The 24,705-nt window shown below is 44.5% G+C and overlaps 2 protein-coding genes across 3 annotated transcripts; both read right to left on the bottom strand.

Annotated features, from left to right (window-relative positions):
* Positions 1–3,647: 3,647 nt before the first annotated feature.
* On the bottom strand, positions 3,648–12,498 carry LOC106603198 (period circadian protein homolog 1). Of its 2 annotated transcripts, none has more exons than XM_014196531.2 (17): positions 12,318–12,498; positions 10,737–11,367; positions 10,351–10,604; positions 10,107–10,228; positions 9,807–10,008; positions 9,308–9,688; positions 9,030–9,183; positions 8,640–8,883; positions 8,391–8,505; positions 8,012–8,281; positions 7,741–7,899; positions 7,308–7,634; positions 6,071–7,155; positions 5,810–5,960; positions 5,511–5,694; positions 5,120–5,270; positions 3,648–4,973 (listed from the first exon to the last, which is right to left on the bottom strand). In XM_014196531.2, exons 2-17 carry the CDS (start codon positions 11,072–11,074, stop codon positions 4,551–4,553), a joined length of 4,560 nt encoding a protein of 1,519 aa, XP_014052006.1. In that variant the 5' UTR covers positions 11,075–11,367; positions 12,318–12,498; the 3' UTR covers positions 3,648–4,550. The 2 variants fall into 2 exon arrangements, with proteins under 2 accessions (XP_014052006.1, XP_014052005.1); XM_014196530.2 differs by having other exon boundaries at positions 10,737–11,364.
* Positions 12,499–13,722: 1,224 nt separating this feature from the next.
* Positions 13,723–24,406, bottom strand: LOC106603197 (vesicle-associated membrane protein 2). Its single transcript, XM_014196529.2, has 5 exons — positions 24,082–24,406; positions 19,193–19,295; positions 18,783–18,941; positions 18,446–18,497; positions 13,723–18,316 (listed from the first exon to the last, which is right to left on the bottom strand). Coding segments are annotated over exons 1-5 (333 nt in total). The 5' UTR covers positions 24,084–24,406; the 3' UTR covers positions 13,723–18,299.
* Between the last annotated feature and the right edge of the window lie 299 nt (positions 24,407–24,705).

Raw genomic sequence — 24,705 nt, 5'->3', positions numbered from 1 at the left:
AAAAGGCTTAATGTGGTTTTAAAGAGAGAGATTAGCATGAGTGCATTCTAGAATGCAGGTTGTGTTTTCTAAGAGAACTCTGCTCCCAGGCTAACAACAAAATAATAATTTGAGTCTCTGTTCAGCAGCCCACTGGTGGACAGGCTGGCATCTGTTGAAAGTACAGTTGACTTGCACAATGCCCTAACCATTTGGCCATAACTCTGTCCGTGGGTGGAAGTGAGAGTGCCAGTGAAAGATATGTCCCTCTGCCTCCTCTCCCATCTCACATGGTCGGTGTCCAGCAGTGCTCAGTCACTTCCTGCACACGGAAAAGACAGTGGAATGTTCAGACACACTTTGAACAGCATTTTGCAAATCCAGAAAGGGAGAATGCAGACTTAGATTTAAGAGTCGAGGTCTTGTGGCTGTTTGTTACTATCAGCTGAGACCCACACTGGGTTTATCTGACCTAAGACCCAAGCAGATATTTAATCTGCTCTAAGTCACGCTGCCTGTTGGACTTAACCTGTGGATTTAGAGAGGGGAAGATTCCAGGAATTGTTTTGACCCATGCCAATACTACTTAGATTGTGGCCTGCTGAGAGGGTCAGGGATGCCCCCTCTTACCAGATGTAGAGGACCAGAGAGGTGGACAAAAAGCAACAGCCCTCTGTCATAAATAAGATATGTAATGGTATTTTTCAAGACCATAGTTCAGCCTTGAGGCATTCTTCATCACAAGTTAGACTAGGTCAGATTGTTAACTAATTCCCTACTTTGAATATTATATAGAACTGGAGCACTTTGAGATAGAGATATATACTATATATACAAAAGTATGTTGTCACCCCTTCAAATTAGTGGATTCGGCTATTTCAGCCATACCCGTTGCTGACAGGTGTATAAAATTCGAGCACACAGCCATGCAATCTCCATAAACAAACATTGACAGTAGAATGGCCTTACTGAAAAGCTCAGTCACTTTCAACGTGGCACCGTCATAGGATGCAACCTTTCCAACAAGTCGTTAAATTTATGCCCTGCAAGAGCTGCCCCGGTCAGTGCTGATATTGAGAAGTGGAACGTCTGGGAGCAACAATGGCTCAGCCGCGAATTGGTAAGCAACACAAGCTCATAGAATGGGACCGCCAAGTGCTGGAGCGCATAGCTCGTAAAACTCATCTATCCACGGTTGCTACACTCACTACCGAGTTCCAAACTGCTTCTGGAAGCAATGTCAGCACAAGAACTGTTCGTCGGGAGCTTCATGAAATGGGTTTCCATGGCCGAGCAGCCGAACACAAGCCTAAGATCACCATGCGCAATGCCAAGGGTCAGCTGGACGCGTGCTCTGAAGTGATGAATTAAGCTTCACCATCTGGCAGTCTGACGAATGAATCTTGGTTTGGCGGATGGCAGGAAAACACTACCTTCCCCGATGCATAGTGCCAACTGTAAAGTTTGGTGGAGGAGGAATAATGGTCTGGGGCTGTTTTTCATCATTTGGGCTAGGCCCCTTAGTTTCAGTGAAGGAAAATCTTAACGCTACAGCATACAATGACATTCTAGACGATTCTGTGCTTCCAACTTTGTGGCAACAGTTTGGGGAAGGCCCTTTCCTGTTTCAGCATGACAATGCCCCCGTGCACAAAGCGAGGTCCATACAGAAATGGTTTGTCGAGATCGGTGTGGAAGAACTTGACTGGCCTGCACAGAGCCCTGACCTCAACCCCGTCGAACACCTTTGAGATTAATTGGAACGCCGACTGCAAACCAGGCCAAGTTGCCTAACATCAGTGCCCGACCTCACTAATGCTCGTGGCTGAATGGAAGCAAGTCCCCACAGCAATGTTCCAACATCTAGTGGAAAGCCTTCCCAGAAGAGTGGAGGCTGTTATAGCAGCAAAGGGGACCAACTCCATATTAATGTCCATGATTTTGGAATGAGATGTTCGACGAACAGGTGTCCACATACTTTTGGTCATATAGTGTGTTTCTGGCAACCAGGGGTGGTCCTTGCCTTTTTGCTGCCCTAGGCGAGGCCAAAAAAATCAGCATTTTCCAGATGTTGAAGTTAGGTTCATTTTCGGTTCTGAATGAAAGTTGAAAATATTTGTTTTCCTGGCGTTGAAAATATGTATTTTCCAGACATTGAAATCAGGTTTACTTTGGATTCTGAATGAAAGTTGAAAATACGTTATTTATAGACGTCTATGTTTGGCTGGTCCAGTCCGGACCAAATCTGAACAAAACATAGTCATCTATGTTCACATTTGGTCCGGACTGGACCAAAAACCAATGTCTGTGGGTGTGGAAATCAAGGCCGGTCCAGACTGCGGCAAAAAAAGAATTCCAAAAGGCGTTGGCATCGGTCCCTGCTTACTGAGGTGTAGCCTACAGTGTTCCCTGAAATTGAATTTTATGATTGCCCACCTACGTAAAACAAAAACACACACAAAAAAGACATCTGGACAGGACGAAAAAAAAGACATCCAAAAGACTTTGGTTCGTGCCTCTAAAATGTTCCCTTACAAAAAATATTGTAGTTTTGAAACTACACTAAAAGTGCAGTAACTGTAGTCGACTGTGGTATTTTGGATGCAGTACTTGCAGCATATTGTAGTTATACTGCACTCGAAGTGCAGTCTTTTTTCATAAGGGTATGAATGCCCATCCATATGGTAGGCCCACCATTTGTAAAACAGGCCGTTGCATTGGCTTTATTAGTCCTGATTCCTGTGACTAATCAATTTCTCTTTTTAAGCTCTGAATATCAGCTACCCAACATTTTAGGAGTTATCTTGTGCCTATTTGCAATGTGTTTCCACAGCTGGAAATGCAGAAGTATTTTCTTTTTCGCTATGATCAGCTTGTCAAACATTTTACGGATACAAACTTGAAAGCAATGATCATGACAATGGGGTGAAACTCCTGGACAACAGTTGTGATTGTCCGTTCCGTGTTGTCCATTTTACTTTGACCGGTCCTGTTTTTAGGATATGTTGTTTGTTAACGTTAATGTTTTGATTAGGTGCCATTTAGGGTTAAAAATTGTCCGTCTCAATACATTAGCATTCATTTTATCTCCAGCCTGTAGGCTACAGAAAATGACACATACTCTTTCTACCATATCCTGTATCAACAGCACCCTGGAAAGGCATGCTGGGAATGGACAAACAAAATATTTTTTCTCCTTTGACAAAGTGGGCACTGAATATTACAGGGCCACATCAGCGCTCACTTAAAAAGGCCATTGGCCACTGGTTGAGAGAAAGTGTCATTGTTTTGGAGCAGAATTATGTGAGGTTTTATTTGTTGTTGGAGGTGCGTCTTGGCCAGTTTAGCTCAGAAAATGTCGCCCTCGTCGGCCACCTAATCTGGCCTAATGAGCGGGCCGGCAGTGCTGGCAATTTAAAATGACTTCAATATGTTCGAATACCTAGCTAATCTACCGTAGTCAATTTCAGAAATGTAATGTTGTATCACCAGTCAGGCTGGAACATAGCCTTCAACCAACTGTCCCCACAACCCCTAGCGGCAGAGAAGGTAAAGGAATAATATTTGACTAGATGATTTTAGCTACACTGATGTCCTTTGCATACCTGAAAGAATATAAACTACACACCACAAATTCTTGAAGAGGGACAAAAGAAACCAGAACCAAATTACATTTCACTTTTTAATATTAATTACATACCAAAATCCCCCCAAAGAGTTGTAATAAGTGACTAATCCTTTCATTTACAGTAATGAAAAAGGGAATAAGGGGCAGACTAACTATTGATAGAACATATTGGCCTTGACCAACTGCATGATCAAGGCCTGCTCCTCTCCCTCATCAACAAGACTGGCTTCATCTGTTGTTACCATGGGAATGCCCATCTCTGCTTCTGACAAATCTGAGATACTATTTGTACAGAAATACCCATAATGACTCAAACAAAACAGGGTATTTCTTTTAACATGGTCTTGATGTATTTTGTGTATTTCTCTGGAGGAGATTTTTTTTTAAATAGTTAAGATGTTTTCCCAATAATGGCTAAGATTTTACCACGATTGTGGTGTACAATTACATTATAAAATAAATGAACCATTCAGAACATTACATGACAAAACAGCCCACAGAAAACTGTAGTATGTCAGCTCTTGGTTGGTGGTATACTGTAATATACACATGGTACAATATCAGAAATGACATAGAAAATATTTGAAATAAGTATTCTACCAAATATATTTTTCTAAATGAATTTGCGATTTAATGGTTTTCACAATAGATTTGACATCATTTTCCAATATGGACATTGGACAAATAAATTATATTGTGTTGATACACACAATAACTTGTAAAACTATCAAAGTGTCACTATAGGGGAGAAAAATCCCAAAGCAGTGAATTACAAATGGAACATGTCTTCAGTTCTCCTTAGACAGGGAACCAGGCACAAAACATGCCAATAAAATATTTACTAAGGGCTTCTCTTTCCATTTTACACGTAAATACATTGAATATTTACACCTTCTTAGATTCCATATACATTGAGCTACATTCTCTATGTATTTCAACAGGATCAGGTATTCTTTGACTCCTTATCCATGTTCACTTCTTTGTTCAAACACAACACATTAACAGTGTGCTTGGCCCCCGGTTGTCCCAATGCATTGTGTTTTAGAGTCATTGGCCATATAGAACTCCTCGGTTGCCGTTTACAGCCAGAGTCCCCTTTCTCTGTTCCGGATGATGACGTCACCTCCAACTCTTTCACTCTGGTGTCCTTACCGTCTCCTTCCTGCTCCCTTTGCCTCTCACCCTCGCCCCCCTTAGTCTCCGTCTGGGGTGCTTGTGGGATGGAGGTGTCGTGTGTCTCTGTTGCCATGTTAACCGGCGTCTCTTCCTGTAGCTGGAGGACCCCTGTCAGATCCATGTCCTGCAGCTCCACATTAAAGGGCCGAGGGCCGGAGGTAGTGGGAGGAGAACCGCACCCTGTACAAGTCTAAACACAAGCAGAGGGACAAGAGTTGAATAAACCCGTTCTTCACAAGTATTTTGTTTTATTCATCTCCACTGTCATCTATACTGATTCCTGTGAATCTTTCCGGTCTGAGAGCGGCGGGGTTGTGTGTCTGTGTGCTGACTTACAGGGCTGTTGATGGCCTGTGGCAGGCGTCCGGTGCCCATCCAGGGGTGGACCTGGATCAGCTCTCTCTTCTGCGCCTCAGTGAAGCGCGGCTGCTGTTTCTGCACCGCCCTCAGTATCATACCATCCTCCCTTAGAACAGTCTCCTTGTCCCTTTAAAAATCACACACACACCGACACTCTTTCACATGTCCATAGATATGCCATAGTCTGTAAAAGGTGGTATTGGTAGCAGAACGGTGAGCAGGCATTTCTCTTTTTCATAGTCTGTATGAATAAATAATATACTACTACATCATCATTCATAAATACAATTACAATAGTATTTCATATTAATCATGGCTGCAATTGCCATGACAACAGTGTAGTGCAGTGACCATAACGAATTCTTACCTGGTGGGCATTTGGTACGTCATCATAACCTTGTCATCTGTGTTGGCCATAAGGAGCCAGATAGGGTCCTGAAGGACATATTTCATGAGCTGGGCCTCTTCAGCCCCCCCTGGTGCCTGCTTATGGGAATGGTCGTTCTCCGACGAGTCAACGCTGCCAAAGTATTTGCTGGTGTTGCTGCTTCCTGTGGTTGAAAAAGGAACATGTTCAGTTCGCATCATGACATATCAGTCACTATATACAAACATCCTTTACCATCACAGCGCTAACAAGAATAATCTGGGAGGTGTTAAACTCACTTGTGCCACTCCCTGAGGTGCTGCATCCATTAGAGCCAGAGCCTGAGGACCCGGAGGCGGCCGAGCCGGTGCCTGAGCAGGCGTCCTCCTGCAACAGTAGGTCTAGCAGGTCACTGGAGGTGGACATTGCGTCCTGGTCATCAGCATCATCCTGGAGGAAGAGAACACAGGAGAGACAGGGGTTAATGACTAGAACTCACTAGACTCAAATTAACCTTATGGTAATTATATTTTCTAAATGGATTGCAGTTTAAAACTCACGTTATCGTCCTCTCTGGCGTCACCCTTCATGCTTCGCTTAACAGAGCCTTGACCTCCGAACTGAGATAACGAGCCAGGTGGGGGCAATGTCTGCTGCGCCCCTGTCGACATGCCCTCCTGGCGGTTGCCTGGCAACTCCTCCAGCTGTAGCAGGTTGAGGGGGGAGGAGCATCGGGACTGGAAGAGGGGCGAGTCTGTCCCCTCCAGGGGGGCTTGGCACGTGGACTGAGGGGTGCTGGAGCGGGAGTTGCCACGTTGGACGAAGGTGGGATCCATCTCGGGTAAGGCAAAGCCGGGAAGCCCGGGAATCGGAATGGGATTTGGGAAAGGTAATGCTGGGCTGGGATCGTAACAGTATTGGGGGATCATCGACAAAGTAGGTTTGACCTGTGACGGGTTGAGTTGAGCTAGGGTGGGACTAACACGAGGTATGCCATTCATCTGCGTCAGAGCGGGGTTGAACTGAGCCAATCCAGGATTGAGTTGTGGTAGTGGGAAAGTCTGTTTGAACTGCGGTAGTGCGTGGTTAAGTTGTGCCATAGCAGGGATACCGGGGCAAAGGTGCGGTATGGTTGTGTTATACTGAGGCATGGCGGTATGGAGCTGTGGTACACCTCCGTTGAGTTGAGGGAACATGTAGTTGGGCAGAACAACCATCATTGGGGGAGCCATCGGCATGGGCATCTGATTGGCATGCATGGGGTACTGTAAGCCTGGCTGGGGGCTGGGGTAGCCCATCTGCATGGCATTGGGGTTCACTCCGGTGTGGGCCAGGACTTGTTGTTGCATGCTGGGGTAGAGTGGGAAGAAGGGCAGGACTCCTGGAGGGTACTGGGCCACGGCAGGAGGGAGACTTGCCTCAGAGGCCACAGAGGTGGGCCAGGAAGAGGACGAGGTAAGGGGTCCCTGCATCATCAGGGGTTGACCCATGGGGAACGTGAGGCCTTGGCGCCCTTGCCCTTCCCTCCTGAAACTACCGTTCATCCTACGCTGGGAGCCCTCCTGCTGGTGCTTCAGCCTCTTTCCCCCGCGGCCCCTCCTCCGTCCATGACCACCTGCTGGGTAGTCCTTCGAGCTGCGCACTCCTGAGACAGAGACGCATAGAAAGGGAGAGACACAGAGAGAGAGAGAGAAAGAACACAGGGGTGAGCTGCATGGAAAAACTATGGACTCTCATTCGTATTATCTTTCACAGTCATAATAGAAACCACATCTCCACTTGAAGTGTCCGTCTTACCTTTGGGTGTGATGGTGTGTCCTCTCAGAGAAGGAGGGCCGGGGTCCAGCACACATAGCTGTCCCAGGTCTCTGAAGCGGCTCAGGAACACCTGTTCCTCCTGCTGGGTGTGGGCAGACAGCACCTCCTTGGTCAGACCCAGGCGGCCTGAGCATCCAGCTGACCTGCGGCCGTCTCTCTCCGGCTGGGCGGGGCTGGGTGGTGCCGGGCTGGGCAGGGCCAATGGCCGGGGGGTCACTGCCATCGTGATGGCGTTGTTAGTGGCTGTGGCTGGAGAGGTGACGGTGAGAGTGGGAGTGGCTGGTGTCTCCTCCATCATTACTATATCTGCAGGGAATAAGGTTGACAATACATCAGAGATGAGCGAGAAGAGACGGAGGGAAAGAAGACAGAGGTAAACAAAACAGTCGAACAATAAAGGGATGTGACCTACCTGACTCTGGGGGCTTCTTGTCGCCTACGTGGACGATGGTGCTGCTGAAGCTGCATTGGGACGTGACAGAGACCACACTCTCAGCCTTGCAGTGCAGCGCCAGAGGGCTCATCTGTGGCCCCCCTTTAGACCCTTCATTACCCTGGGGGCCTTCGAGATCTGTAAGGAAACACACAGTTAAGACACCAAAAATACACGCAGAGCATTAAAAAAAAAGGCATAAAAAAAAAAACATAATTTGAGGTGTTTCAATATGATCTGTATTGTGTACCTTTAGCTGTTCCAGGCAACTCCCTCTGCTTGTCATCGTCTGACGTTGATGACGTGGTGCAGGAGGAGGAGCCACATTTCCTCTTCACTGTGTTGGGGACGTTGCAGCTCTCCAGGTAGCGTACGATGCTGTCCAGACAGTTGATCTGCTGGTAGGAGTAGTTGGCTGACAGGTCTTTCCTTGACTGCACTGAGGCCAGGGTTTTAGTTGGCTCCAGAGCTCCAATAGGTCCCAAGTCCTTATTTAAATTCTCTGGCACCACCAGGGCTCCTGAGGAAGAAGAATCGTATTATCTCCGCTATACATTTCTAATTGTGACATTTATAGAACAAAATCATGAAACAAACTCATTATAGTATGAATAATTCCAGGTGTTTACCAGTGCTGGCGTGTTTGCGGAGTGCTGGGCGGTTGCGGGACTTGGTGAAGACCTGCTGACCATTGGTCTTCACCATGTGGACGTCCTTACACATCTGCTGGAATGTCATCTGTGGCTGTGGAACAAAGATAGTGGAGAATTAGGCCTAGTTAGAAACATTACAAACTAAAATGACCCTGTTCAAATCTTGTTACCCGATCAAATAGACAACAAAAACATGCGTGAGATTATGATTGTGTTAGTACTCACTGGTCTCTGGATGGTCTTCAGAATGAGCTCCTTGATGGAGGGGCTGTTGCTGCCTGACGAGGAGCCTGGGCTGGGCCTCTGTGGGTGGGATCCGTGGGAGCTGCAGTAGCCCTGGGAGCCACCACTGTGGACAGGCTGCACCAGCACGCGGTGGATCTGCTCACTGAGCCTGGGGATCTCTGGTGACATGGTCCGCGCCTCCACCTCCACAGTAGGCGTGAACACATCCTCGTTCAGGGGACTCCTGTAGACGAGGGGAGAAGGACAGGGGAATAGGGTTTAGAACAAGACACGGCTTGATAGCTACACGAATAGGTTACAGTGCAGTTCAAATGTGGCTATTGCAAGGTTGTGAAGGTCATTGACGTAGCAGAGAGGTCAAGTACTCACGTTCTGACTTTGTGTCGACCCACGATGAAGGCCACTTTGCGGCTCCAGGGGTTAACGAAGGATGACCAGCTGGTATCTATGGTGAGATACTCCCCGTTCCGGGCACACATACGAAGGGGCGAGTGTTCAAAAGGCTGGCCCGCTGACTGGAGAACTGAGCAGAGAACTAAATATGTTAGAATTTTGATTGAGTATAAGAGCATAATCATTCATCCATTTGCTGGTTTATGAATCTTTACAGAATGTATAAGGCATGACTGTTGGACAGGAGTACTCACTCTTCTTGTGTATGGCCACCATGACAGGCCTGTCATCAGGGTGGAGGTACATGAGGACAGGGGTCCCAACCAGGTCCTGGGGCAGGTAGCCTAGCAACGGCACAGCCCTTTCATCGACTTCCTGAAAGAGACAGCTGGGGGTGTGGCTAGTGGTGAAAATCCTCTTGTCAGCTGGGATACGGGGAGCTTCGTATCCTGAGTGCACCTTCTCAGCGATGAGAAGGCAGCAGGGCTGTGGCTGGGACATATCAGAGTCCCGCAGTGTCAGCTGGTAGGGGGTCATACGGAAGGGGTAGTACCGCACCTCCCCCTCGCTGTCCCTCCCACCACTGATACGGCAGAACATGGATTTCTCCTGGGTGCAGTCCACAGGGGAGGTCACTGAGGGAAATAGAGAGGGGGAGGTATTAGCACCACAACAATATTTACATCACATACACAAATGTGATGATCCATTTCCATGTGAGTTCAGAGCTGAATTAGAGGCGTGGAAACTTACTGGAGCCAGTACAGGAGGCCCAGGGGGGCAGGCGGCAGGGAGCCGTGCTGCTGTAGAAAGTGCTGACATCCTGGGGGGCCAGCAGCTCAGAGAAGAGCGCCCCCTGTAGTCGCTCAGGTTTAGTGCGCAGCATGGGAGAGGCCTGGGGGGAGATGTACACCACCTTCCCAGAGAGGAAGGACACTCCAACAGAGAACGTGTCCTGTACAGGAGAAGAAACAGAGGTCAGAACAATGTTTGGATGGGTTTAAGACCCGTTAGTCTGGTTCTAGTAGACACAGATTGTTCTCTAGTTCCTACCGTGTTCTGGAGTGTGTATTCAGAGGTGATGTTGTCCAGTTCCTCTGTAGTGAAGGCTGAGAGGTCCAGACTGCAACCGTGGCTCTCCTCCACACTCCACTGGTGGTAATACTCCTGATTCGCTAAAAACATTCAGACATTAGTATAAATAGCTATTATAGATGGAGAGTAGTCATGCTATTTCATGCTAAAGCCTCGCAGTATACATGTAGCAAAAGGCATGACTCAAAAGGCAGTATCTTACCTCTGACTTGTTTGACACAGTTGAGAGCGTACTGCAGGGAGGCCAGAGTGCTGGAGCGGCCTTTTGTCCGGTGGTCTGCAGGCATGCGGATCTTCAGCTCCTTCAGGGCCTTGAGCAGCTCTCTCTGGGTCTGCAGCCGGGCCGGCTGGCCACTGCTGCAGCCGCTGGTGGACGGGTGGTCCAGCTCCGAGCTGCCACTCAGCAGACTGTAGACCATAGAGCTGTTGGGAGGGGAAGTGCTCTGGGAGTTGGAGCTGACCGAGCCAAAATAACATGATGTTACTATCACTGCTGAGCATTCATTACAATAGTATAAGCTGTGTCTACCGGCTACCATCTGTACATGGTTGTGGTGTTTGGCGTATGTATTCTGTTAAACGTTTTACCTTTTGCTCTCGGTTGTCTCCATAGCAGAGTCCTTCCCATTATGGGAGCTGCTGCAGGTTGATGTCTCATGCCCCATGTGACCTTCCACTTCTCTCTCGGCTGAGTCGTTCCCGCTCAAGTGGGCATCGGTGTCATCAGAGTTTGAGGACTTGGGGGAAGACTTGCCCCCAGACCGAGTTCTCTTTCCATTTCCATTGGAGCTGCCGGAGCTGCCAGTCTGACTCAGTCCAGACTCAGGGGACTGGGGGCCTGCCTCTTGTCCTGCCACCGCATCTTCTGCTAAACTTACTCCACTAGTGTCATTTCCAGAAGTGGTGTATGCATTCTCATCACTCATAATAAGCAGTATGAGTGATTGACTATTGCTGTATGACAAAAAGGATCTGTCAAAACAGAGCTGTGACACCCTGCCACTAGGTGGGGCTACTAAACTTAGATTGAGTCATAAAATGAGAGAGAAGACATGGACAAAGTATGGACTGTATCTCATTGATCTTGAGGTTTTTTGTCAAGTCAAAGCTTATGAACCTGACAGGCCAATCGAAGAGAAGAGGCTGAGCCTTTCTTTGTCCGTTTGCTCTTCGTCGTGCGCCCACACTCAGTGCACTAGATGGTTTGGCAGGATACCTGCTAGAAGAAATAATTCACAATCATGAGTGGTGAATCACATGAGATCATGAGTCAAATATCTGTGTAAACACTGAGTCGTACATCTAACTTCACTACAACATTAGTAAAAAACCACATCCCTGTCAAGGCAATAGTTAACTCAAATCATATATGTACATAACTAAATGGCTTAATTTCAAGTCGCCTAAAGTCTTGTGTATCCAAGTATGGACAGGCTCAAAGAACTTGATCTCCATATATAGGACATCGACCATAAAAATTAAATCCCTGTCAAGAACAGTTAACTAACAATAACAGGTAACAAAATGCTAGAGAAAGTGACTTTGTAGTCCATTTCCCTATCTGGCATGTCTTGAGGGTTACTGTGACTGACAGGATGACACCGTTGTGGGATATTATTGTTGACGACAGTGAAGGCAACGTGCCTCCACTAGACTTGGGCACATAGCTGGCTAGGTCCCGAATGCGCTCATGGATTTATTCTGCCTGACACAAGCCTGGCAAAAGATGGGTCTCGCTTGTACGAAACACGAACTGACCAATTCATATTAAACTGTATCTAGCTAACTAGATACCTGGCTTTACACTCTTGCCATGCCACAACAATACTTCACTTGCTAACTTGATCATTAAAAAACATAAACATGTGACGTTAGCTAGATTCTGGGGCTCCCAAGTGGCGCATCTCAGTGTTAGAGGCGTCACTACAGACCCTGGTTCGAATCCAGTCTGTATCACAACCGGCCGTGACTGGGAGTCCCATAGGGCCGCGCACAATTGGCCGAGCGTCTTTAGGGTTTGGCCGGGGTAAGGCGTCATTGTATATAATAATATATTCTTAACTAACTTGCCTAGTAAAATAAATAGATAACTGTTACCTACTACAACCAAATAGCTAGCTAACGTTAACGAAACCATAGTTAGCTCTTGATCAGAGTTGACATTCTCACCTTATTCCATGAAGAGAAAATACGTTCCGAGGTAAACACTATTGAAACGTCTTCCACGGTATATTCAGTAGCGAACCCGAAATGACATCTTTAGCGACCTGGTCCAAGCTGACAGACTGCAAGACAAGTAATACACACGCTGAACAAAACTGCACATTGTATTTGCAGGACTGGGAGGGAACACGCAAAAGCACACGTGATGACGCCCCACTGTCTGCTCCCATGTGTTGCATTGATTGGTCCTCAACTGACTCCGACTCTGCTCGAGACAAATATACCACGCCCAGCGAATGCATTCATTGGTTGAGTAGGGCGGTGTCCTGACTGCACGGGGCTCTTCTATGCTTCTCCATCACGTTGCCCCAGCAGTGCTCTGGGTTCAGAAAGCCAGAAACAACATTTATTGGCAACGTGCCACTGCCAATGTTCTGAATTTATGTCATTTCTTTATTGTTTCCTTGCGTGCTTTCCTTAACCACGAAACAGGCATGTTTACGACTTTCTTTATATCAATTTGAGGCATGGATAAAATATATTTTTAAATGTATCCTTTATTTAACTAGGAAATTGGGACTAATAGGACACACTTTAACTCAATTCCAGACATCTCCAGATATGCCTACGTACTACAACCCTAAATTACACTAAATAAGAGCACAAATGCTACTGCAGCAGTATGACTAGCCTTTTCACAAATATCAACCCCTTCCTCTCCAAAATTCTACCCTACAGTCATAATTCTACCCTAAAACCGTAATTCAATCAAATAGGCCTACATTGTCAGTCAGTTCCATTCCCTAGAATTGTTTTTCGATTGTAATTGTTCCTAGATCCTTATGATACCTTGATTCCTTATATTGTTTAAATTTCCCTTTGGGACATTAAAGTGTCCTCTCATCTAACCTCTCCTGAGCAGTAACATTAACATGTGTTGTGTAGTTCGACTATGGGGGCTGACCATATGGAGTAACACATGGGGTGACATGCATTCAGAAATTCATGAAGTAAACTCTCTAGACATTGTGAGGGGATATATACCTCAACACTCATGGCAAACCAATGAAATGTTGATTAAAACCTATATTTCCTATGGCAAAAGTGTATACATCTGTGTTATAATAATTCTATCTAGCCTAAATATAATTGTATGTTCCACATCTTCTCTCCAGGATGATGAGGCCCTAAATAGGTGAGCGATTGTGTGTGATTCATACATTCCACGAAGGCTATGAGATACCTGGCTATCTGCAAAAAAAGAGTTGGTGAGGACAGCTTATATTGTAGATATTTCACGTTTTTGGTGTGTGATTCATCTATTTCCAGCTGAAATTCAAGTGAGATATACAATCCTGTCTTGATGACATATGTAGTCAAACAAAATATTTTGGTTTGCAACACAGTTCAATTATATTTGGACCCATTTTAGCATAGATTTTATTTAAGTCATCATTGTTTTCAAACACGCACACACACACTGGGAACAATAAACACAGGTCATCAGAATTATTGTTTTTCCAATATATATATATTTCCATGATGTTCATCAATATAACAAGACATTGATCGATTTACACTACAATTGTTTTTTATGTACTTCTGGTTTTCAATTGGTATCCTGTGGTACATTGTAATCCACCTTGTTTTTAATATCCAATCCCATTCAAAACAAAAACATAATAAATAAATAAAATAAAACAGACTGAACCGAACACATTACCCATCATCCCCCAGTCTATTCCCTCCTGAAAGACCAGGCAAGCAGAGGTAATGTGGACTGTAACCTCCCCAACACCAGTCCCAAAAGAACAAAATAATATTCCCTCCCCAAAATGAAGTTCAAACCAAATATAAACATAGTAACAACAGAGGAATCTGTCTTGAATTGTACACCATTCTAAGCCTTCTGGACATTTGACTAGACTGGATAAAAATACCATTTGTTTTTCCAGTAACATCCCTTTTTCTTGACTTGGTTGATACGATTAACATAGAGAACATGTCTTTATTTAATCTTTCCTCCTCTTCCAATGTACACACAACCTAAGCCAATGACATCATACCAAAGTTAGTACTAACTTTATGCAAAATACAAAGGAAACAATTGGTCCAAAAATTCAAATAAATGTAATGTGTATTGGTGAGAGCATTGTGATTGTATAGCCGACCTGTGAAGGATCAGTGCCTCAAAAGGTTCCCTCCTATGTTGAAGTCACTGAACACCTCTTAGTGTTAGCAATAACACAATATTCTCCACCACATCATATCCTAGCCCCCAAAATACACCCAGAATACAACATAAAAAAGTGCCAGGACATTAAAAGTTGCGCACACCCATCCTTGCGGAACAAAAAAAGCAACAGAAAATGAGCACTCACGTAACATCAATTAGTCTATTTTTTTATCTAAATTTGCTGAGCACTTTAAGGACAACCCTTGGATTTGTGAACAGCACAGGAGTCCTACCCCGACCAGTGCTGGCATGAGATGATAATAACTCGAAGGTGGCATTTTTTTTTTGTCACCTTCAAAATAAATTCTAATTATTTGCTATTCCAATTTTTATACAGCTTTCATGTAGTTTCTTGACCTCACCCAGTAGATTTTGATGAACTGTTCTAATCTCCGACCTGAAGAAATAGGACCCCCCCTTCCCCCAAATACACCCCCACACTACAACACCAGACAATACAGACTTTTTTTATGCATGTTTTGTTTGTTTTGTTTAACAGCTATAGATAAAGTTTATATTTTATTGAATTTTTAAATTGTTGTCAGCACGACAGAGACACACAAAGAGAGGAGTTGTGCTATTATTAGTTATAGGAGCATGTGTCTAAAGACTTGGTACATATTAAAGTAGTCTTATGGAAGGGGGCTGAAGCACGTCTTTTTTGTAGGTTTTGTTTCTCTTGCATATCTTCAAATAGCACATTATGTCACCATCTATTTGCCAACATGAGCTATTGAATAAGATCTGAAAGGGTTAAACGGTCATGTGACTTTAGGTATTTTGGGTTAAGGGTAAGGAAAAACAGGGGGGTAGGATTGCTGTTAAAGTGACTCGGGTAAAATATGTTGTGTCCCTCTACTTGTTTTTGATGGCAGTTGGCAGCATAAGCAAGAACATCTGGTCTTTGGTAATTTTCCTCTGAATTAGTTTTGCTCTAGTTAGGTAGAATAAAGAGGAAGGGTGGGGGTGGGAGATATGCTTTGCTGGGAGATAATGTGCTAAGGCCATTTCCTTTTACATGTGTCTGATAGAGATAGTGAAGGGAGATAACAATAGAAAGAGAAAGAGAGAGCGAGAGAGAGCAAGGAAATATATGTGTGTGTTATTTGTAGTATATTATGGGTGGTTGGGGGGGCTCTGGCAGTGTACATGTAGCATAGGAATATTCATTGAGCACAAATATGGAAAATTTTACCAGTCTGAAAGACAGTCAGTGGGCTGATCTTTTACCTCCCCACTCTGCTCATCTAATTTAGTTGTCATGGAAACAGCTTGCCCTCACCGCTGATGTCTAAGAGGCCAAATCTGTCAGGATAAACTAGGGATATTCCCAGGACGGGCAGAGCTTCAACAACACACACTTTCCCAGTGTAGGATCATGAATCAATGAGGAGAAATAGATGGGAATGGTGGGACAGAGGTCAAGAGGTCATGTTAAGGTGGCCTAACCTATGGGAACAACTGTATTATCCACAGGTCCAGTAGTCTGACTGATACTACTCATAAAGTAGACTAACAGAGCTGGCAGATAGATAGCACTAGAAACCAGTGGAGGCTGCTGAGGGGAGGACGGCTCATAATAATAGCTGGAATGGTGCGAATGGAACGGCATCAAACCATGTGCTTGATGTACTTGACACTGTTCCACTCATTCCGCTCCAGGCATTACCACGAGCCCGTCCTCCCCAATTAAGGTGCCACCAACCTCCTATGCTAGAAACAGGTAGGCCTATACAGGGGCATGGGACAAGAGGTGACCATGCAAGAGCAATCCACTAAGAACAAATCAGTAAGGGCACCAATGAGAAAATGGCAGAAAATAAAAGCTTCTCCCTAGTTGCTTGGCAGTGTTTAACTTACAGAGCTGAACCGCAAAAAGACACATACACACACGACACACAGAGGTAGAGAGGAGCTCACTGCTCATAGCAGTTAGTGAAGTCCTGATTGAGTTCAGTCTCCTCTTTACCTATCTGCTTCAAACAAACACACAAATATACTATATCAAATATACGCTATTACTGTGTTAAAAAAGAAAAAGGCAGTAACTAGGGAGAAAATGTAAGAAAGATAGAGAGAGAACCAGTGCACTAGCAAACGCTCACTCTAGCTTGTGTTTATACTATGACTGCTTTTCATGACGTTTCTTGGAAAGTTCACTTAAGGTTTACAGCAACTCTTAATCCGTCAACGAAGCTGGCCCCCATGGGCCAAGTTAGTCCCTTTCTCTAGATCATCATTTTCTACTACTGTATGTCCATGCCAGTTGCTTCATCCATCTTTATACTTGTACCTTTACTTTCAAATAAGGCTGAGTTGTCTGTGTATGTGCTCATCAATAGGTGAGGTGTTGCTGCATGAGGTTCTCTCTCGGCCGGTCATGCTGTTGACCAGCCAGACAGCGCCATCAAAAACAAGGTTCTTTGTGCATTTCACACCGCCTCCCCCTTTTCAGTCAGCTTCTCCCCCTACACAAAATAAAGAGTGTATGGGAATATTTTGACCGTAAAAATCATCAATGTGATAAGTTTTGATCAGAGACTAAGGCTTTACTGTGTCCGCATTTTTGATCCCTTAGTGTAAGTATCCTTTTTAGGTGTTTGTTAGTAATGACATCTCTGTAGGATTTGGTGTATTGTCACAGCAACGTTATACAATGTTATGTTGCTGAAATGAAAAAAGGAAGCAGGTTAAAATCCTGATCCACCAAACAAAAACTAGCAAGTCCTAATTTTTTTTATATCAACATTGTTATTTTTCCAACTCTGGCTTGTTAGATTGATATCGGCGATAATATTTATGATCACTTCATATTTATTTTTTTAAAGATACTTACACATACATGTGCTACACTGACAGCATTTTTACGAGACAGCAATGGAGGAATGTTCTCGAAATAAGACACTAAATAAGTCAAATAAAAAACATCTACAGACATTGGTCCAATTCCATTGGCAGTTAATAAAGAGAAGGTACATGATTGGGAAAAGAGAGACAGAACGAAAGAGAAGGATGAAAGGATTCTAAAGAGACAGTATGGCTAAAGGGTGTAGGAGAGAGAAAGAGAAAAAGAGAGAGAGAAGCAAAAGATGGAGAACAGGATGGGAATATTGATTAAGTACCTCGGTTAAAGGAGACTAACTCCACTGTGCAAAGATGCACCTATACTCTGTGGGAGACAGAGCAAGACAGAGAAAGCCAGAGACAGGCAGAGACAGTGAGAGAGAACGTGCAAGATATACACACTCTGATTAATAGGCAGTAGTTCAAATCTGAAGCATAAGTAAAATTAATACAAAAATTAAAAAATACAAAACGCACACCCACACACAACCTACAAAAACATTATATCAGAATAAAATTCTACAAAGAACTATATATATATTTTATATCTGGTATATAACAATTATCGCCAGGGTCATCATTTTCTTTTCTGTCGTTGTCATCGGTAACAATCACAACAAGTATTGGGTTCTGAGTATGAATGACGGATTAGAAAAGCAGGAAGTATTTACAAAGAAGGCAGGGCCACAGACTCACAGGACGAATATTGACAGGGGTCCAGAGGTGAGGCGGTGGAAGCAGGGGCTGAGAGGGTTCAGGGGGTTCTGGGCAGGGTCATATTGAGACTATTTGGGGAGCAATTTAATTAATTCATCACCAGTGGATAATTTTTGTTGTTGATTTGAAGGATTTTCTGTTGCAAGGAAGTGGGCAGTCTCGAGTGCAGACTGGGGTAGGAGCCACTCATCTTAGGTGCTGAAGTAGACTAGAGAGAGAGAAAAACAGAGAGAAAGAGAAAGGGAGAGGGAGGGTGAGAAAAAAGACTAATACTGAAGCACAGAGTATATCTTAATTCAAACTGCCATGGCAGGGAGAGTGTGGGTGTGACCCTTACCGATGATGACGATGAGGACAATCGCACATATCAGCCCCAGGATAATCATCATCTAGAGGAAGCAGAGTTTTGTATTTTTGTATGTATTATGGAGCCCCATTGGCTGCTGCCAAGGCAGCAGCTACTCTTCCTGGGGTCCAGTAAAATTCAGTTGGACATGGAGAGGTAGTAAAACAGGGGGGATGGGACATGCCGTAAATAATGAGCTATAATTTATGTGCTACAATCCATTTCATTATGTTTTAACATTTGTCTTGAAAGCCTCAAAGGAAATTACTATTATCATTAATAAATGTGGACCAAAGTTCATCTTTATCTATCTCAATGTAGCCCTTACCTTGGCGTTCTTCCACCAGTACTTGTTCTTGAGTTTTGCAGCGCTGGTCTCGAACTGTGAGGCTCCAGCCTGCAGGGCATCGGCCCGATCATCCAGCTCTGACAGTTTCTGATCACGCTCCAGAACCTTATCCACGTTTACACGCATGATATCTACCACCTGGGGAGGGCAGACACACGGGCCAAAAACAGGGACAGGGTAAATCACTCAATCAACTCAGACTGAGTGGTTGTGTGTTATCTCCACAGTATATTTACACAGTGTATTGATTGTTAACCTAAGTGTGTTGGACATGCATTCATCCAGTCCATGTCGGCCTGTGACTATTCACAACATGTGAAGAAGGTTCTGATATTTCTGTGGATCAGTATGTGTGTAATGCAAGGTGAGTGTGTCTGCATGTTCCTCACCTCATCCACCTGAGCCTGTGTCTGTTGCAGGCGGCGGTTGCTGGTGAGGTTTGGAGGGGGCGCCGCTCCATCTGCGGGGGCGCCGGCGGCAGCTGGGGCAGACCTGTCAATCAAACACAACTCGTCAGTTTATTCACCTTCAATGACGCATGAATGACCGTGTAGTAATGCATGCATCTACTAAATAGGTCAACCTGTCCCTTTGGTACCTAGAAGTAAAGACAAGTTACTATCAAATCATGGCTGGTTGGAATTATCCACCGTCACAGTACTCACTGAGGTAGAATCTCAACGTTATAGGTTTGGATCAAGTCAACAGCTTTATGATGACGGGATGATGGGAAAAGGAGGCAGAATATCTCTCTTTAATGAGCCTCAACAACAGGCTGAATGGTTTACAAATACTGAATTAAAAGGGCCTGGATAAAAGGATCCACCAAGCATGAAATACAATTATGCGTATCCGCTTTGCTTACGGCCCTTTTCAACTGTATCCATAACACACACTCCTAAAGCACATTCAAAGCTGTTCTGAATTAATTCATTCAAACCATCACATTATATGTCCCAAGAAGGCATCTACATTTGAAAGCTGAATAAAAAGCTGAATAAATTGATAATGATGCTCTAAATAACGCCAGAAATCAAATGTTTTACAAGGCAAGAAAAATAAAAAGAAAGCTATCTGTCCTAACTGCATCCTCCTCAAGAAAACATCAAGATGACCACAACCCATATATTCTGCATATCATATCTGACAGACACCATCCTATCCTACAACCCTCAGCTGGGCATTGTTAGGGTTGTGCTAACTAATGGACGACGATCAAAAGTCCTGAAGCAATTACTACATGTCTGGTCCTATCAATCTATTCTGACCATCTGTTTTGACCATCTACAACTGAGTACAATAACTCATTCTTTCTCACCAAACTATCTGAATGTGGTATCTTTATTTTCATTATGATCTCAATGCAGTTGTTCTTTTTTTCTAAACCTTGACTATAGGCTAGATTCATCTACCTTTAGGCCTAGTTGTTGAAAAGATGTAAAGGCACTGGAAAGCCTACTGGCAAGGCCAAAAACACTACGATTCAAAGGAGTATGCCGTGTAGTCCTTCCTTTGCATGCCCTCATTGCTCTGATTGTCCTGCTGAATTTGTGTTAGTAACTCACTGTATGGACCATGGCGCTGAGCTGTGTTAGTAACTCACTGTGTGGTCCACGGATCTGAGCTGTGTTAGCGACTCACTGTGTGGACCATGGAGCTGAGCTGTGTTAGCGACTCACTGTGTGGACCATGGAGCTGAGCTGTGTTAGCGACTCACTGTGTGGACCATGGAGCTGAGCTGTGTTAGTAACTCACTGTGTGGACCATGGAGCTGAGCTGTGTTAGTAACTCACTGTGTGGTCCACGGAGCTGAGCTGTGTTAGCAACTCACTGTATGGACCATGTAGCTGAGCTGTGTTAGTAACTCACTGTGTGGACCATGGAGCTGCGCTGTGTTTGCGGCTCACTGTGTGGACCATGGAGCTGAGCTGTGTTAGCGGCTCACTGTGTGGACCATGGAGCTGAGCTGTGTTAGCAGCTCACTGTGTGGACCATGGAGCTGAGCTGTGTTAGCAACTCACTGCGTGGACCATGGAGCTGAGCTGTCTTAGTCACTCACTGTGTGGGCCACGGAGCTGCGCTGTGTTAGTAACTCACTGTGTGGACCATGGAGCTGAGCTGTGTTAGCAACTCACTGTGTGGACCATGGAGCTGCGCTGTGTTAGTAACTCACTGTGTGGACCATGGAGCTGAGCTGTGTTAGTAACTCACTGTGTGGACCATGGAGCTGCGCTGTGTTAGCAACTCACTGTGTGGACCATGGAGCTGAGCTGTGTTAGCAACTCACTGTGTGGACCATGGAGCTGAGCTGTGTTAGTAACTCACTGTGTGGACCATGGAGCTGAGCTGTGTTAGTAACTCACTGTGTGGACCATGGAGCTGAGCTGTGTTAGCAACTCACTGTGTGGACCATGGAGCTGCGCTGTGTTAGTAACTCACTGTGTGGACCATGGAGCTGAGCTGTGTTAGTAACTCACTGTGTGGACCATGGAGCTGAGCTGTGTTAGTAACTCACTGTGTGGACCATGGAGCTGAGTAACATACGTATATCAAAGAGGAGGCATCCTTTTGTGTCTTAGTGTGGTAATGGAGTGTATTGTGTCCCTCCAGTATTTCCAGCACCCATGTAGAGCAATAGTCATGTAACTGAAACTGCACCCCCATCTATAGTTCATGTACTATAAATGGATTCAGGCTTTAGTGAAGTACTAGTGTTCATAATATCTTTAGCCTACATACTGTATGTGAGAGTGAGTATCAAGCTTAACTTGGTATTTAATTTTAAGTGTCTGTAGCCTTTTCATTATAGTACTATCATAGGTTCACAACTTAAGAATAAGTGGGTTGTAAATAATGCACAGCATCGACCATGAACCGCTTTCAATCTTGTTCCTCAACTACATCTTGAGGTTGCTTCCTGCCTGTAGTGATCCTCTTCCTCCACCAGAGGAAGACAAAACTCTGTATAAAGGTCACCTTTAAGGCCGTGACACACAGAGCTAATCCCCATGTGGCTACAAATCCTTCTGTACACTCATGTTTTCATTTGCATTTGTCAGTCCAAACCAAGCGCTATCTGGAAACACTAATTTGATGGGTTGAGTCATCTTGCCACATTAATCATTATGCTACCCAAATCGTATGTGTTCTACTGGGAGCCTCCATTATGTTGATGTTTAGGACGGTTGTGTTTTTTCTCATGTCGATTACAAGAATTCAATTTTTAGAGGCCAAATCCTACACAGACTCTTTCACCTTCTCTGCGGAAGAGGCCATCGTCATTGTGCAGCGAGCAAATGCGAGATGAACGATGGACGAGGACGTTATTGGCAACTCCCTTAGTGTGTTTTGTACATCATTCCCCACATTGCTACAACAACCATTGTTTTCTCGGGGCCTCAGATAAAAGAAGAGGGCGGGTTGTGTGTGTGCACAGTGACGGGGAACACATTCAAAGGGCACGACGAAATGGATTGTGTGGGCTTTCAAATAAGAGTAATGGAGTGTCGACAGCAGTCTGGGGGAACCCAGGCCTACCTCACATTCGCAACGTCCTCCACCAACAGGATGAAAAAAAATGTCCCTTGTCAAGACATTGGCCAGTAAAATGATCTTATTCCCTTTGAAAACAGCTCGCATGCTCTTCTTAATTATTATACAGACACGACGATCGGCCAATTTGTTATTAATAGGCGACAACATTAATCACGTCTTTCTTCCCTGCTTTATTGGGCTGTATATGGAGGATTGCCATAAACATTCTGATGAAGCGTTTACAAATCGTCTCTCACGCACGAGACAGCGCGCATACACACCATAGCCACAAAAACAGTGGACTCTAGTCTGCAAGTCTGTTTCAGCACTGTTGGGGAAGACAGCGATAGGCAGCGCTGTCCAGTGCTGGCACCGGCTTTGCGTGGTTCCCAAAATGTCCCTAATGCAGTTAGCTTTATTCATTTTTTTTATTAAGGGGGGTTCCATATTTGTTGAAAGGGTGAGGGTGGTCCTCAATTTCGTCTAAAATCAATGTCACCACCAGTTTATCGCGGGCATTACAGTGAGAAAATAGGATACAAATGTATATGGCTACATGTGTTTATCAACAGCATGTTGACGATGGAACGCTAACATTTGTTGCCTGGCCTCAATGAGATGTTGTCTGTTCCAGCAGCTTGTTTGTATGCACGAATCGACAGAGAAAAGAATGCCACGGCCATCTTCCCTGGCAATGAAACACCTGCCTCCTGTAGCCTAGCAGTCGCTAAACAAAAACCTCAGACGACTGAACATGGTTTAGCTTTTCAAGGAAAGGAGCGGAAACGGCCACATCCCCGGTGTACCCTTGAATCATCAAATGAAATAGGCTACATTTAATTGCCCGTCCTTGCTTGACAATCGACAGATATGAGCGTCAGTTACCCCCACCCCCACGGTTGGTCAGCAATATCACGTAGGCTAAGCCCACAATATGGCTAATAATAGTCTACCCTACTACATCCATTACATCCAAGATAATATGGATGTGTTGCTTCTCTAATAAGATGTTCAACATGTTGAATGGAAGAAAATGTGTTATTAGGTGCAAGTTGCTTAGCCTAGGATACGTGTATATTTAGCCGTAGGCCTATACATTCATCTGTGGCAGAAACCAATGCATACGTCCAAATAAGCAAATTAGATATTTGTAGGTTTCTACTTTCAATTCCAATTTCAATTTTCAAATGGATATTCAAGCGAATACACGGACGTCAACCCATTCGAATCAAACCAGTCCAATCCGGAGAAAAGGCGTGCGTGTCCAATTCCAGTCATAAGAACATATATATTTTACATTTGAATAAATATAACTAACTCATCATAACTAGCCAACTTGACTGAATATTTCGTAAAGAAATGTGGCTGACAACAGGGGCCAATCACCAAAGAGTCGCCTAACCGTTATTCGACGCCTATGGAATAGACTATAGGCGAATGTTGGATGCTATTTAGCCTATGTGTATTGTCAGTAAATGTTCATAAATAAACATCCAACAGTAAATCAACACAATTATCCTGTAATTATAGAGTTCTTTAACCCTGACGCACGATTAAAATACAATAGGCCTACATGCCTTGGATACAATGGCTCATTTAATTTCCTTTCTAAAACCATTTCTGAACAACAAATAGGCTTGCATTCTGCTACCCACCGACCACGGATAAATAAATACATATAGGCCATAACAACAGGCACACACAGAAAATAAACGTCACACGGAGGCAACAGTGTGATACTCACATTTCTTATGGTGGTTTATTAATGCAGGCTACGCAAGTCCGACTGGAATGTATTTGCCTAATAAGTGTCTGTTGAGTGGGTTGCCTTCAGCGCTCTTTTTCTCTCTCGCTCCCTCTCAGTCGATTCACTCTTCTGGCGTTTTCAAATGGAGGGAGTGATAATGTTTACCACCAAGTTGCTTTTATTCCCCCGTTGTAAATGTTCCCTTTTTCTCAGTTCGTGCGCTTATTGTATGCCGCACCTCGCCAATGTATTTGTATAACAACTCAGCTACCGCTGGTCTCCTCTGTGTCACCACTGTAATGAACAGGTAATAAACAGACGCTTGGGTAAGGAGAACAAAGATGGCTTGATGACGTCATTCGCCATCCAGGGAGCCGCAGGTTGAAAGGGTTTTGTCTTTTCGTAGCAGGTTTAGGATAATTTACGCAGCAGGTTAGGCGAATTAACGTTACCGGTTAGGAAAATTTGGTTACATTTAAGAAAAGGGTTAGGGTTAGCTAGTTAGCTAAAATAAAATACAAAATATACGTTCGACTTCAATTTGAGAAAAACTGTGTCCCATCTAGATATGACCTATTGAAAAGGGTGGGAAACCCTAACCTTAACCTCTACCCTTACACT

This window comes from Salmo salar, chromosome ssa04 (genome assembly GCF_905237065.1).
Source record: "Salmo salar chromosome ssa04, Ssal_v3.1, whole genome shotgun sequence".
Lineage (NCBI taxonomy): Eukaryota > Metazoa > Chordata > Actinopteri > Salmoniformes > Salmonidae > Salmo > Salmo salar.
This window is presented reverse-complemented; position numbering and strand designations above follow the sequence as displayed.